The 13,588-nt window shown below is 48.7% G+C and overlaps 1 protein-coding gene across 1 annotated transcript; it reads left to right on the plus strand.

Moving 5' to 3' along the window:
* Positions 1 to 179: 179 nt before the first annotated feature.
* Ltf (lactotransferrin) lies at positions 180 to 13,530 on the plus strand. The gene is made up of 17 exons (XM_070017568.1): positions 180 to 270; positions 725 to 888; positions 1,457 to 1,565; positions 2,029 to 2,211; positions 2,798 to 2,945; positions 4,151 to 4,206; positions 4,449 to 4,627; positions 4,967 to 5,138; positions 6,047 to 6,201; positions 6,765 to 6,855; positions 7,128 to 7,175; positions 7,701 to 7,856; positions 8,880 to 9,021; positions 9,788 to 9,855; positions 11,420 to 11,604; positions 11,880 to 12,069; positions 13,408 to 13,530. The coding sequence occupies exons 1-17, from the start codon at positions 228 to 230 to the stop codon at positions 13,440 to 13,442; spliced, it is 2,124 nt and encodes a 707-aa protein (XP_069873669.1). The 5' UTR covers positions 180 to 227; the 3' UTR covers positions 13,443 to 13,530.
* Positions 13,531 to 13,588: the final 58 nt, after the last annotated feature.

Genomic DNA, 13,588 nt, shown 5'->3' on the forward strand with positions numbered 1-13,588 from the left:
GCTGTGACCCAGTCTCCCCTTCCCCCACCCCCCTCACCCCTCCCTCTTGGAACCCAAGAATCAAGGAACTAGCAAACCTGCCCTCAGGCTGTGGGAAGGGCACCTGAGACCTGTTGGGAAACAGGATGGGGCCTGTCCCCTTTGAGGTCCCCAAGACTGGATAAAGGGGCTCCCAGAGAAACAGCAAGAGGCAGATCTGTTCAGGTCTTGGACCTACCACTGCAGGCATGAGGTTCCTCTTCCTTGACCTGCTGTTCCTGGGGGCCTTGGGTGAGTACAGGGGTCCCCGGTGTGGGGGCAGGAAGTGGGAAGAGTCTCAGCTGCTCAAGGCTCTGCTCTGAGCCTACCTAGCTGTCATTATGTTCTCTTGGGGTCTCCTAAGATCTTTGAAATCCATACACTCTGTGTGTGTGTGTGTGTGTGTGTGTGTGTGTGTGTGTGATGGGCCTTGAACTCAGGGCCTGGGCACTGTCCCTGAGCTCTTTTTTGCTCAAGGCTGGCATTCTACCACTTGAGCCACAGCACCACTTGTGGTTTTCTGGTGGTTCATTGGAGATAAGAGTCTCACGGATTTTCCTGCCCAGGCTGGCTTTGAACCATGACCCTCAGATCTCAGCCTCCTGAGTAGCTAGGATGACAGGTGTGAGCCACTGGTGCCCGGCTTGAACCTTTTTTGAATTCCTCTTCCTCCTCCTACTCTTTTTCTTCTTTCTTTCTTTCCTAGGATTGTGCTTGGCTGCACCTAGAGAGAATGTTCGATGGTGCACCATCTCCCAACCCGAGGCCACCAAATGCTCCAAGTGGCAGAAGAACATGGAAAAAATAGGAGGTCCCCCCATCAGCTGTGTCAGGAAGAAATCCACTCGTCAGTGCATGGACGCCATTGTGGTGAGCCAGAGAGGACAAGGCTCCATGGGGGAGGAGGGGAGGGAAGCAGGAGACAGGTGGATGGAATGTTCCAGAAAGTAGGCTGACCCTGGAGCCCTCTCTATGCTGCAGACTGGGCATCTGTAAATTGGGAAGAGTCTTCTTGCAGAAGAAATGATAGGCTCATGCCTGTCACCCTAGCTACTCAGGAGGCTGAGAGCTGAGGATCACGGTTCGAAGCCAGCCTGGGCAGGAAAATCCATGAGATTCTTTTTTTTTGGGGGGGTGGGGGAGGGCTGGCGCTCTACCACTTGAACCATAGCTCCACTTCCAGCTTTCAGGCAGGGTCCTTGGAGATAAGAGTCTCACAGACTTTCTTGCCTGGGCTGGCTCTGAACTGCCATGCTCCAGATCTTCGTCTCCTGAGTAGCTAGGATGACAGGCGTGAGCCACGGAGCCCGGCTGAAAGCTGATCTTTTAAAATTCCCTTCCCACCATGGCCGGATGCTTTGCTGAAACCCTGACGGCCCATTGTTTTCTGGACTGCGTAGGTTTCCTTTGGAAGTTGATCGGGCCCCTTTTCTTCCAGGCGAAGAAGGCAGATGCCATGACCCTCGATGTCAGCTTGATGTTGGACGCAGGGCTAGACTCCTACAAACTTCGACCCATAGCTGCAGAAGTCTATGGAACGGAAGCCCGTGAGTTCCCCCCTGGGCAAGGCCTGTGCTGGGGTGGGGGGTGGGAGGAGAAGAGGACTCAAAGTAGATGGGCATGTGGTGAACACCGGGGTAAAAAGACAAGAACCTCCTAACCAGAGCCAGCCAGGTGTGGGTGGCTCCTGCCTGTCATCCTAGCTATTCAGGAGGCTGAGATCCGAGGATCACGGTTTGAGGCCAGCTGGTCGTGGGGCTTGAACTCAGCCTAGGCGCTGTCCCTGAGCTCTTTTGCTCAAGGCAGGTGCTCTACCCCTTGAGCCACCACACCACTCCTGGTTTTCTGAGTGGTTTATTGGAGAGAAGAGTCTCACAGACTTTTCCTGCCTGGGCTGGCTTCGAACCACGATCCTCAGATCTCAGCCTCCTGAGTAGCTAGGATGATAGGCGGGAGCTACCAGGACTTGGTCCAAACTAAGGCTTTCTCTTCTCTGTCTTCTGCTTACAGAACCCCAGACCCACGTTTACGCTGTGGCCGTGGTGAAAAGCAGCAGCTCATTACAACTGAACCAGCTGCGAGGTGCGAGATCCTGCCACTCGGGCCTGGGCGAGGCCGCTGGCTGGACGATTCCACTAGGTCTCCTCCGTCTATCTCTGAACTGGAAAGGCCCCCCAGAACCCCTGGAAGCAGGTAAGATGTTATGGGGGGGCATGGCTGAATGATACCCAGGCAAGGCTCCACTTCTTTCTTTATTTGGTGGTGGGGCTTGAACTCAAGGCCCTGGGTGCTGTGTCCCTGAATTCTTTGTGCTCAAGGCTGGGCGCTCCACCACCTGAGCCACAGCGCCACTTCTGGTTTTCTGGTGGTTCATTGGACATAAGAGTCTCACGGGCTTTCTCTCCCTGGGGTTGGCTTTGAACCGCGATCCTCAGATCTCAGCCTCCTGAGTAGCTAGGGTGACAGGCGGGAGCCACCAGTGCCTGGCTTATAGGCCAGGCTTTCTGGTATAGGCACAGGTATGGATGATCGGGGGGGGGGATCGGGGGGGGGGGAGACCCATTTTGGGGTGATCTTGAGGGCCTCTTTAGGTTTTCAGGAAAGGCCACATGTCTGGAGTTGCCAGTTTTGCTCTGGAGTATAGAAGAAGTGGGGTGTGTTGGGGGGGTCTCTCCATTTTGGGGGTGCGTGCGGGGGAGTGGTGTGGCTCATGCAGTCCAGGCCACTCACCTCTCTGCGTATATCCCCCCACACACACCTCCGTCTCTGTGTTCAACAGCCGTAGCCAAGTTCTTCTCCAGCAGCTGTGTCCCGGGGGCCGACAGGACTCGCTTCCCCAATCTGTGTCACCTGTGTGCTGGGACAAGGACCAAAAAGTGTGCCTTCTCCTCCCAGGAGCCCTACTTTGGCAACCGAGGGGCCTTCAAGTGAGTGACCAATCCCTCCCTCCCAGAGGAGCTGGGCCTCCTGGAGACGCCGGGAGACGCCACAGATTTTCCTTCCTCTTCTTCCTTCCTTCCTTCTTTCCTTCCTTCCTTCCTTCCTTCCTTCCTTCCTCCCTCCCTCCCTTCTTTCATTCTTTTTTCCTTCCTTTCTTCCTTGCTTCTTTCTTTTTTCCTTCCTTCCTCCCTCCATCCTTCCCTCCCACCCTTTCTGCCTCTCTCCTACCCTTCCTCTCTCCCTCCTTCTCTCCCTTCCTGCCTCCTTCCCTTCCTTCCTTCCCACCTTCCTTCTTTCTTTGCTTCCTTTCTTCCTTGCGTCTTTCTTGCTTCTTTTCTTTCTTTTTCTTCCTTCCTTCCTTCCTCCCTTCCTCCCTCCCTGACTCCCTTTCTTTCTTTCTTCCTTCCTTCCTTCTTTCTTTCTTTCTTTCATTCTTTTCTTCCTTGCTTCTTTCTTTCTCTTTTCCTTCCTTCTTTCTTCTTTCTTTTTTCTTTCTTTCTTTCTCTTTTCCTTCTTTCTTTCTTTCTTTCCTTCTTCTTCTGCTTTCTTTCTTCTTCTTCTTCTTCTTCTTCTTCTTCTTTTTCCTTCTTCTTCTTCTTCTTCTTCTTCTTCTTCTTCTTCTTCTTCTTCTTCTTCTTCTTCTTCTTCTTCTTCTTTTTCTTCTTTCTTTCTTTTTTCTTCCTCCCTTCATCCCTGCCTCCCTCTCTTTCTTTCTTTCTTTCTTTTTCTTTTCCTTCCTTCCTTCTTTCCTTCATCCCTCCCTTCATTCCTTCTTTCCTTTCTTCCTTTTTTTTTTCTTTTTGATGTGGTCCTGGGGCTTAAACTCAGGGCCTGGGCACTGTCCCTGAGCTTCTTCAGCTTGAAGGTTTCCTTCTACCACAAGCTGCACATGTAGATTGTATGTGTGTATGGGGAAGGGGTGGTGGTGGTAGTACATTAGAGCTGAGAGTCTGATACCCTTTCCTGCCTGGGCTGGCTTTGAACCGTGATCCTCAGCTCTCAGCCTCCTGAGTGGCTAGGCTGACCAAAACTCCTTTATTTAGAAAAAAAATTAATTTTTTTCAGTTTGCGAACTTCTTTAGGAAGGACAGGGAGTGGACCCCACCATGTTGTCTTGTGGGGTACAGATGCCCACAGGAGCTCATGTGAAGAGTTCCTGGGGAGGGAGAACTCATTCACCCTCATTTCGCAGATGTCTGAGGGACGGCGCTGGAGATGTGGCTTTTATGCAGCATAGCACCCTACTTGGTAAGAACAAACAGCTATCCTCTTCCTTTAATGCCGGTCCTAGGCCTCGAACTCAGGGCCCGAGCGCTGTCCCTGAGCTTTGTGTGCTTGAGGCTGGTGCTCTACCACTTGAGCCACAGCTCCGTTTCCAGCTTAATGCTTGCAGATTGGAGAGAAGGGTCTCATGGATTTTCTCTCTTGCCTGGACTGGCTTCGAACCACGATCTTCAGATCTCAGCCTTTTCCTTCTCTCCCTTCCCCAGAGGTGTTGACCGATGCAGCCAAGAGAGACCAGTATAAATTACTATGCCCCGACAACACTTGGAAACCTGTACATGAATATAAGCAGTGTCACCTGTCCAGGATCCCTTCCCACGCTGTGGTGGCCCGGAGTGAGGATGGCAGGGAAGATTCCATCTGGCAAGTTCTCCGCCAGGCCCAGGTAGCCCCACCTATGGCCCTTTCCATCCACACTCAATGTCTGGGGTGCTCAACCATTTGAACCACGCATCCAGTCCTGCTTTGTGTGTATCCTGGCATTGGAACTTAAGGTCTGGGCTCTGTCCCTAAGCTTTTTTTTTTGCTCAAGGCTAGCGCTCTACCACTTGAGCCACAGTGCCACTTCCAACTTTTTTCTTTTTGCTTATGTGTTGCTGAGGAATCGAACCCAGGGCCTCAGGCATGCAAGGCAAGCGCTCTACCACTGAGCCACCTTCCCAGGTCCCCCCCCCCCCGCCTCTCTAACATCAGTTTTGGGGTTTCTGTTGCTATTTCAACTTAGGAAAGCTTTGGAAAACAGTCATCAGAGTTCAAGCTCTTTGGCTCCCCTGGTGGACAGAAGAATTTACTGTTCAAGGATTTCACCATTGGGTTTTTGAGGGTGCCTCCCAGGATTGACGCTAAGCTATACTTGGGATCCAGACACATCACTGCGTTCCAGAACCTGAAAGAAAGTGAGTGAACCATGAAAGAAAGTGAGTGGCAATGTGTGGGTGAATCTTCTGAATAGTGGATCCTTTCTAAAGGACTCTTCTATCTCATGGTGACTGGCAAGTGTGTGTGTGTGTGTGTGTGTGTGTGTGTGTGTGTGTGTGTGCACGCTCTAACACAGACCCACAGAAACACAGACTGTATCCAAACCCTCCTTGGCCATTTGTTGGGGTGAAGACTGAACTCTGTGTTTACAGAGACAAGGATTAGAAGTCAGAGAAACTCCTCAAAGAATTGGAAATTAGAAACATAGATTCGAAGGGCTGGGACGGTGGCTCAGTGGTAGAGTGCTTGCCTTGCATGCATGAAGCCCTGGGTTCGATTCCTCAGCACCACATACACAGAAAAAGCCGGAAGTGGAGCTGTGGCTCAAGGGGTAGAGCGCTAGCCTTGAGCAAAAAGAAGTTCAGGGACAGCACCCAGGCCCTGAGTTCAAGCCCCAGGGCTGGCAAAAAACAAAAAAGCAAAGCAAAGCAAAGAAACACAGATTTGAGAAGAAGAGGAGAAGTGGGAATGGAAAAACATGGATCTCACTTTCTTGAGAGGCAGATAGTTTTGTCCCAGTATGCCTGGCTCGTTTGTTGAGATGAGGTCATTCTTCTTTTTGATCGGTTGTGGGGCTTAAAACTACGGGCCTGGGCGCTGTCCCTCAGCTCTTCAGCTCAAGGTGAGCGCTCTACCACTTGAGCCACAGCGCCACTTCCAGTTTTCTGGTGGTTCATTGGAGATCAGAGTCGAGCGGCCTTTCCTGCCCGGGCTGGCCTTGAACCGCGATCCTCAGATCTCAGCCTCCACTGAGTAGCTAGGATGACAGGCGTGTGAGCTACTGGGTACCATCCTGTTTCACCCATTGGTTTGTCTATCTCCTCAGGTGAGGAAGAAGTAACAGCAAGAAGTTCCCGGATTTCCTGGTGTGCTGTGGGGAGCGATGAACTACGCAAGTGTGAGCGATGGAGCCACCTAAGCCAGGGCAAGGTGATCTGCACCGTGGCCTCCACCACGGAAGACTGCCTTGTTGCTATCCTGGTAGGTTGGGCAGTGTCCCCAAGATGTGTGTGTGTGGGGGGAGAGGTCAAGGGACCCAGGCCAATGGGCCTTGTGCAAAAGAGGTGGAGGGTTTAAGTCAAAAAGAGGGTGTTGTTAGGCCGGGAGTGGTAGCTCACGCCTGTAATCCCAGCTACTCAGGAGGCTGGAATCTCAAGGATTGGAGTTCCAAGGCTGCCCCGGCAGGAGGGGGGGGGGAGGGGACTCTTCTCTTCAATTACATTAGCCAAAAGATGAACCACTGGAAGTGGAGTTGTGGTTCAAGGGGTGGAGCACCAGCCTTGAGTAACAAAGCAAAAGGAACAGAGATTAGGCCCTGAGTTCAAACTCCAGGACTGGCCCCACCCCCCAAAAAAGACTATAATGGAGGGAGAGGAAGGGGGTCCCTGTATCTTTTATTGTAACAATAATTGAGGATTATTGTAGAAAATAGGAAAATGTGGGCAAGGTTGTGATATTAACATAACACCAAACGGGGGGTGGGGGGGAGGGAAGAAAGAGAGGGAGAAAGACACTCATAGACACAATCGGCTGTATCTGTACAGAAAGCGGAGTCGGACGGCATGAGTTTGGATGGAGGCTTCATCTACACTGCTGGCAGATGTGGTCTAGTACCTGTCCTGGCTGAGAACCAAAGTATGTGACATGGGCCTCCCTCCCCTTCTCCAGGAGGCTGGGATAATGGGGGTGGGGTGGGGAGGGGCTAGGGACCCAGGGGAGATGTTAAGATGGATAGATCTGTTCACACAAGAGGCTCAAGGGAAGGATTAAACAAAAGGAGCCATGTTCACACACACACACACACACACACACACACACACACACACACACACACACACACAAAGCTGGGGCATCTCATTAAATCTCAGTATTGAATGCCATGTTACTCTTGCTTTTGCTCTTTGCAGAATCCACAAAGAGTAATGGTCCTGATTGTGTGAACCGACCGCCTGAAGGTAAGTTAGGATCAGTTGGTCAAGAATAAGTTCTTAAAAGTTGGGTGCCCGTGGCTCACACGCCTGTCATCCTAGCTACTCAGGAGGCTGAGATCTGAGGATCGTGGTTCAAAGCCAGCCCAGGGCAGGAATTTCCGTGAGACTCTGATCTCCAATCAACCACTAGAAAACCGGAAGTGGCGCTGTGGCTCAAGTGGTAGAGCGCTCACCTTGAGCAAAAGAGCTGAGGGACAGCGCCCAGGCCCTGAGTTCAAGTCCCACAACTGACCAAAAGAAAAAGAAAGAAAAAAAATAGTCAGCATTTGTAATTAGTTTGATTTCATAACCCCGGACAGTCTTCCTGTGATACAGGACAGTAGCAGCAGCTTTTTTTTCTCTCCTTTGGTCTATGGTCTATATAACATTTGAGGCCAACTATTTGGTGATGCTTCTAGAACTGTTTTGGCCTGAGTTGGACACAGCTATATTTTCCACATGCCAGATGTCTCCTAGGTTGACTTGCTCTTCTGTTGTCTGTTTCTCAAGGCTACCTGGCTGTGGCATTAGTGATGAAAGAAAATACAGAAATCACCTGGAACTCTCTAGAAGGCAAGAAGTCCTGCCATACCGCTGTGGGCAGAACTGCAGGCTGGAACATTCCCATAGGCTTGCTCTTCAACCAGACAGGCTCGTGCAAATTTGGTAAGGAAGCCTCAGGGTATGGAGGGAGGACCATTCTGTGCTGTGGAACCTTCTGGAAGGAAGAGGGTTTGCAGGCTGCCAGGGTGGGGATGGGGGAAACAGGTGGGGTGGGGGTGGGGGTCCTCTTTAGATATAAACAAGTAGTCTCTGTGTTATCCTAGCCAGCTACTCAGGAGGCTGAGATCTGAGGATTACGGTTCAAAGCCCACCTAGTCAGGGAAGTCCCTGAATCTTTTTTATTCCCCCCCCCCCTCAGTACTGGGGTTTGAACTAGGGGCTTGAACGCTGTCCCTGAGATCTTTGTGCTCAAGGCTAGCTAGTGCTCTACCACGTTGAGCTACAGCGTCACTTCCGGTTTGCTGGTGGTTTATTGGAGATAAGAGTCTCACAGACTTTCCTGCCCTGGCTGGCTTTGAACCATGATCCTCAGATCTCAGCCTCCTGAGTAGCTGGGATGACAGGCGTGAGCCACCAACACCTGACTCCATGAGACTCTTTATCTCTAATTATTCACCAAAATAGCTGCAAATGGACCTGTGGCTCAGATGGTAGGGCACTAGTCTTGAGCAGAAAAAAAAACAAACCAAAAACAAAAACTTAGAGACAGAGCCGAGGCTCCTGAGTTGAAGGCCCAAGACTGTCACCAATAGATAGATAGATAGATAGATAGATAGATAGATAGATAGATAGATAGATAGATAGATAGATAGATAGATAGATAAATAGAGAAATCAGATCCTGGAGTAGATTTGCAGTATGTTCTTCTGTAGAAGCTCAACATGGTCCTCAATTGAGCCTGTAGGACTAGGCCGAGGAAGTCAGGACTCTGACTCTGAAATTGTACAGTTGCAACTCTCTCTAGCCTTCGCTTGCCCCATGGACGTCTAGAATCTGAACTCCTTCTGATGTCTGGTAGGTTTCAGAACTGAAATCCATCTGTGTCACCTGCAGACACAGATGGACCAACAGGCCCCATGGCTTGGGTTAGCCAGGCCTTCATCTGCATTGTTTCCTTCCCTCCAGGTGAATTCTTTAGTCAAAGCTGTGCCCCTGGGTCTGAGCCGACATCCAGTCTCTGTGCTCTGTGTGTCGGGGATGAGACGGGCCAGCATAAATGTGCAGCTAACAGCAGTGAGAGATATTTCGGCTACACTGGGGCTTTGAGGTAAGTCGAGACCTGAAAGTTCTCAGTACAAGGCCTCGGCCTTCATCTTGAAGAATATTGGGGGCACTGTAGGGCTAAGGGATTTTTATTTAAGGCTGTAAACCTATAAAGCATAGATATATAATATATAGAACTCATAAGCCATAAAATATATAATATATAGCATATAATTATTAATTATATATACTATAATACATATATATGTGTGTGTATATACACGTGTATATATGAATGTTTGTGTGTGTATATGTGAGTGTGTGTGCTTGTCTTTGCTTCTTAGCTTGGCGATATTAAATTTTTCGTTACTCTGATTGATTTGCACACACACACACAATTAAACAGACTTTGTTTCTGGTATTAGGGCTTCAGCTCAGAGCCTGGGTGCTGTCCCTTAGTTTTTTTTTTACTAAAGGCTGATCTTCTACCACTTGAGGTACAGCTCCACTTCCAATTTTTGCTGTTGTTGGTGGTGGGGTTTTTTTTGCCAGTCCTGGGGCTTGAACTCAGGTTGTGGGCACTCTACCACTTGAGCCACAGCGCCACCTGCAGCTTTTTCTGTGTCTGTGGTGCTGAGGAATGGAACCCAGGGCTTCATGCATGCTAGGCAAGCACTCCTGGAAAGACTTTCATCATTTCTGGGCTCACTCACACGTTACAGTTTCTGAAATGCATCTAACAAACTTTTCTTTTTTAACCAGAAGTCTAATAGATTCTCTTTGTCTTGTGATTTTTATTTTCCCTTTTTTTGTGTGTGGATATATTTTAGGTGCCTGGTGGAGAAGTCAGGAGACGTTGCATTTGTGAAAGATTCCACCATCTTCCAGAATGCCGAGGGTAGGGGAACTGTCAAGCTTTTTGCGCTTTTTCTTCCCAGCAGACCCTCATATTCAAAAGTCACAATAGGCCAGACTTTCCCATAAAATCAGATCCTTGGAATGAAAATAATTCAAAAAATCTTCAGCTCCCCAGGCAACCCCTGTAGATGCCACCATAAAAATTTCACACTTGAGCTCGCTGTCAGCTGATTATACGGTGGAAAATTCCTTCCTGGAGTTGTATACGAAACAGAATGATTTTTGCATTTAGATTAGGGTCCTGGCCCCAAGCTAGCTCAGTTAATTATGTGCATGCAAATATTCCCAAAACCAGAAGAAGAAGAAGCAGGAGGAGGAGGAAAAGGAGGAGGAGGAGGAGGAGAGAGGAGGAGGAGGAGGAGGAGGAGGAGGAGGAGGAGGAGGAGGAGGAGGAGGAAGGAGAGGAAGGAGAGGAAAAAGCAGAAGGAGAAGGAGGAGGAGAAGAAGGAAGAGGTGGAAGAGGAGGAAGAGGAGGAGAAGGAGGAGAAGGAGAAGGAGAAGGAGGAGGAAGAGGAAGAGGAGGAGGAAGAAGAGGAGGAGGAAGGAGGAGGAAGAGGAAGGAGGAGGAAGAGGAAGGAGAGGAAGGGGAGGAAGAAGGAGAAGGAGGAGAAGGAGAAGGAGAAGGAGGAGGAGGAGGAGGAGGAGGAGAAGGAGAAGGAGGAGAAGGAGGAGAAGGAGGAGAAGGAGGAGAAGGAGGAGAAGGAGGAGAAGGAGGAGAAGGAGGAGAAGGAGGAGAAGGAGGAGAAGGAGGAGAAGGAGGAGAAGAAGGAGAAGAAGGAGAAGAAGGAGAAGAAGGAGAAGAAGAAGAAGAAGAAGAAGAAGAAGAAGAAGAAGAAGAAGAAGAAGAAGAAGAAGAAGAAGAAGAAGAAGAAGAAGAAGAAGAAGAAGAAGAAGAAGAAGAAGAAGAAGAAGAAGAAGAAGAAGAAGAAGAAGAAGAAGAAGAAGAAGAAGAAGAAGAAGAAGAAGAAGAAGAAGAAGAAGAATCCTAAGTCCAAAACATGGGCACTGTCTCTATGCTTTTTTGCTTAAAGGTGGTGTTCTACCATTTGAGCCATTCTGCCTTTTTGGTGATTAATCAAAGACTGAGTCTTCTATACTTTCCTGCCTGGGTGGGCTTTGAACCATGATCCTCAGATCTCAGCCTCCTGAGTAGCTGGGATGACAGGGGTGAGCTACCAGGACCCCTGGCCTTGCCTTTATCTATTTATTTTTCTTGAATAGAGTCTCCTATCTGGGCTGGCTTGGACTGTGAACCTCCTATTTTTACACTTCTTTTACAGTTGGGATCATAGACATGAATGAACCACTGGGCCCCAGGTTAGAAAAAGAACTTTGGTAGCAGGTGTCCACTTGGCTTTCTCCCTGAATAGCATGTTAACACGTGCCTACAACTCCAGTGTTAGGAATAGCCAGAGTCCACATAGCTCATGCAGGACAAAGGTTCATTCATTCTGTCTTCACGAAAGCCCCAATGGGACCATTACCTGGGACTCCAGGACCAAATAGGGCCTCCGGGTTTAATGCCACCTTCCTTCTCTCTCCAGGAAAAAACACAGAGGCATGGGCTAGAGACTTAAAACTTGAGGACTATGAGCTGTTGTGTCTGGATGGCTCTCGGAAGCCGGTGACTGAGGCTCGGAGATGTCACCTGGCTATGGCCCCAAACCACGCTGTGGTATCTCGGTCAGAGAAGGCAAACGTTGTTGAACAAGTGTTGCTGGAGCAACAGGTATGCGGCATCGTGATCACTGGTGTGTTGTTGTTTTATTTTATTTTTTTGTCGGTCATGGGGCTTGAACTCAGGGCCTGGGTGCTGTCCCTGAGCTCTTCAGCTCAAGGCTGGTGCTCTACCACTTGAGCCACAGCGCCATTTCCAACTGTGGTTCATTGGAGATAAGAGTCTCACTGGGATTTTCCTGCCTGGGCTGGCCTCAAACTGCGATCCTCCAGCACACCCTCCAGTCTTCGTGGTGTATTCCCTTATTGTCTATTTTTCTGTCCCAGATTCTGTTTGGAAGAACTGGACAGAGGTGTCCGGGAGAGTTTTGTCTATTCCAGTCAGACACAAAAAACCTCCTATTCAATGACAACACCGAGTGTCTAGCCAGACTGCAGGGCAAAACAACCTATGTGAAGTTCCTGGGACAGCAGTACGTCACTGCCACAACTACACTGACACAATGCTCCACCTCCCGTAAGTGAAACTTCCCTGGGTAGCAGCATGTATGAAGGTCAGAGGAAAGGTCAAGGGGTGTGTGTGTGGGTACCGCTGCATTGTGGGAAAATCCATCACCGTCAGGAAACATTCGATTCTAATTCCATTTATTTCTTTATCATTTTATTTTCTTCTTTTATTTTGGTACCCATGGTGGGATTTGAACTCAGGACCTCATGCTGTCCCTGGGCTTTAAAAGACTCTCTACCATTTGAGCCACGGCTCCACTTCTAGCTTTTTGTGTGTGTGGTGGTTCATTGGAGAATAAGAGTTTCATAGACTTCTCACCCTGGGCTGGTTTTTGAACCAGGATCCTCAGATCTCAGCCTCCTGAGTAGCTAGGATGACAGGCATGAGCCACTGGTGCCCAGAAGTAAGATTTTTGAGGGGGGTGGGATTGTGGTTTAGTGGGAGAGTGTTTGCCTAGCATGCATGAGGCCCTGGGTTCAATTCCTGGGTACCAAAGAAACAAGAGCAACAACAAAAAGTCATTAAATAAAAATACTTTATAAAAAGAAGTTGTATTTTGAAATACAAAGTCTCCTTGTGAACTTAACTTTAAAAAATGCTTAACAGGAAAAATAACCTTGTCCCTTATTTGAACTAAGGACTATATTTAACTAAGGATTCTTTTTTTATTTTATTTTTCTTTCTTTTTTTCTTCTACTAAGGATGTTTTTTCTCTTTTTTTTTTTGCCAGTCCCGGGGCTTGTACTCAAGGCCTAGGTGCTGTCTTTGAGCCTTTTTTATGCTCAAGACTAGTGCTCTACCACTTGAGCCACAGTGCCATTTCTGGCTTTTCTCCATAATTTATTAGAGATAAGAGTCTCATGGACTTTTCTTACTGGGCTGGCTTCGAACCGCAATCCTCAGATCTCCTGAGTAGCTAGGAATGTAGGCATAAGCCACCAGCGCCCAACAAGGATCCTTTTAAACGAAGATGTTTTCCAAAAATCAGCCACTTAAAAAAAAAAATTGCTTTGACAGTTTTATGTACTGTTCACTAAATACATACTGGATTAAAAAGAAGAAGATGATGACTTTTAGAAGTGCTTTTTGAATTTTTTTTTATTACGTACATATTTTCTTCCAGAAGGATTCATAACTTTCACTAGACAGACAAAGCTAAACAGGGCCGAGCAGGGTAATACATGCCTATAATCCCAGCACTAGCGAAGGCAGAGGTAGGAAGATCCTGAGTTCCCGGCCAGCCTGGGACTACAGCATGAGCCCTGGTCTCCAGCATCTGGCTTGCCTTCTTGATCTATTGGTTTCTCCTGATTTATTCAAACCTCCATTTCTGAACTCATCCCGCAGCACTCCTGGATGCCTGTGCTTTCCTAGAGAAGTAAAACTCAAAAAGAAGATGACCCAGACTCCCCAGGAGCCTGCACCCCGATTCCTACATGGACTAAGCTCCAGTACCCCTGTCTGCCCTTCTCGATCTCCTGTTGTCACTTGGAAGAAATAAAAATCAGAGAGCCATTGTTGGATGTCT

Source organism: Dipodomys merriami, unplaced genomic scaffold, assembly GCF_024711535.1.
Source record: "Dipodomys merriami isolate MVZ:Mamm:240054 unplaced genomic scaffold, mDipMer1.0.p SCAF_125, whole genome shotgun sequence".
Lineage (NCBI taxonomy): Eukaryota > Metazoa > Chordata > Mammalia > Rodentia > Heteromyidae > Dipodomys > Dipodomys merriami.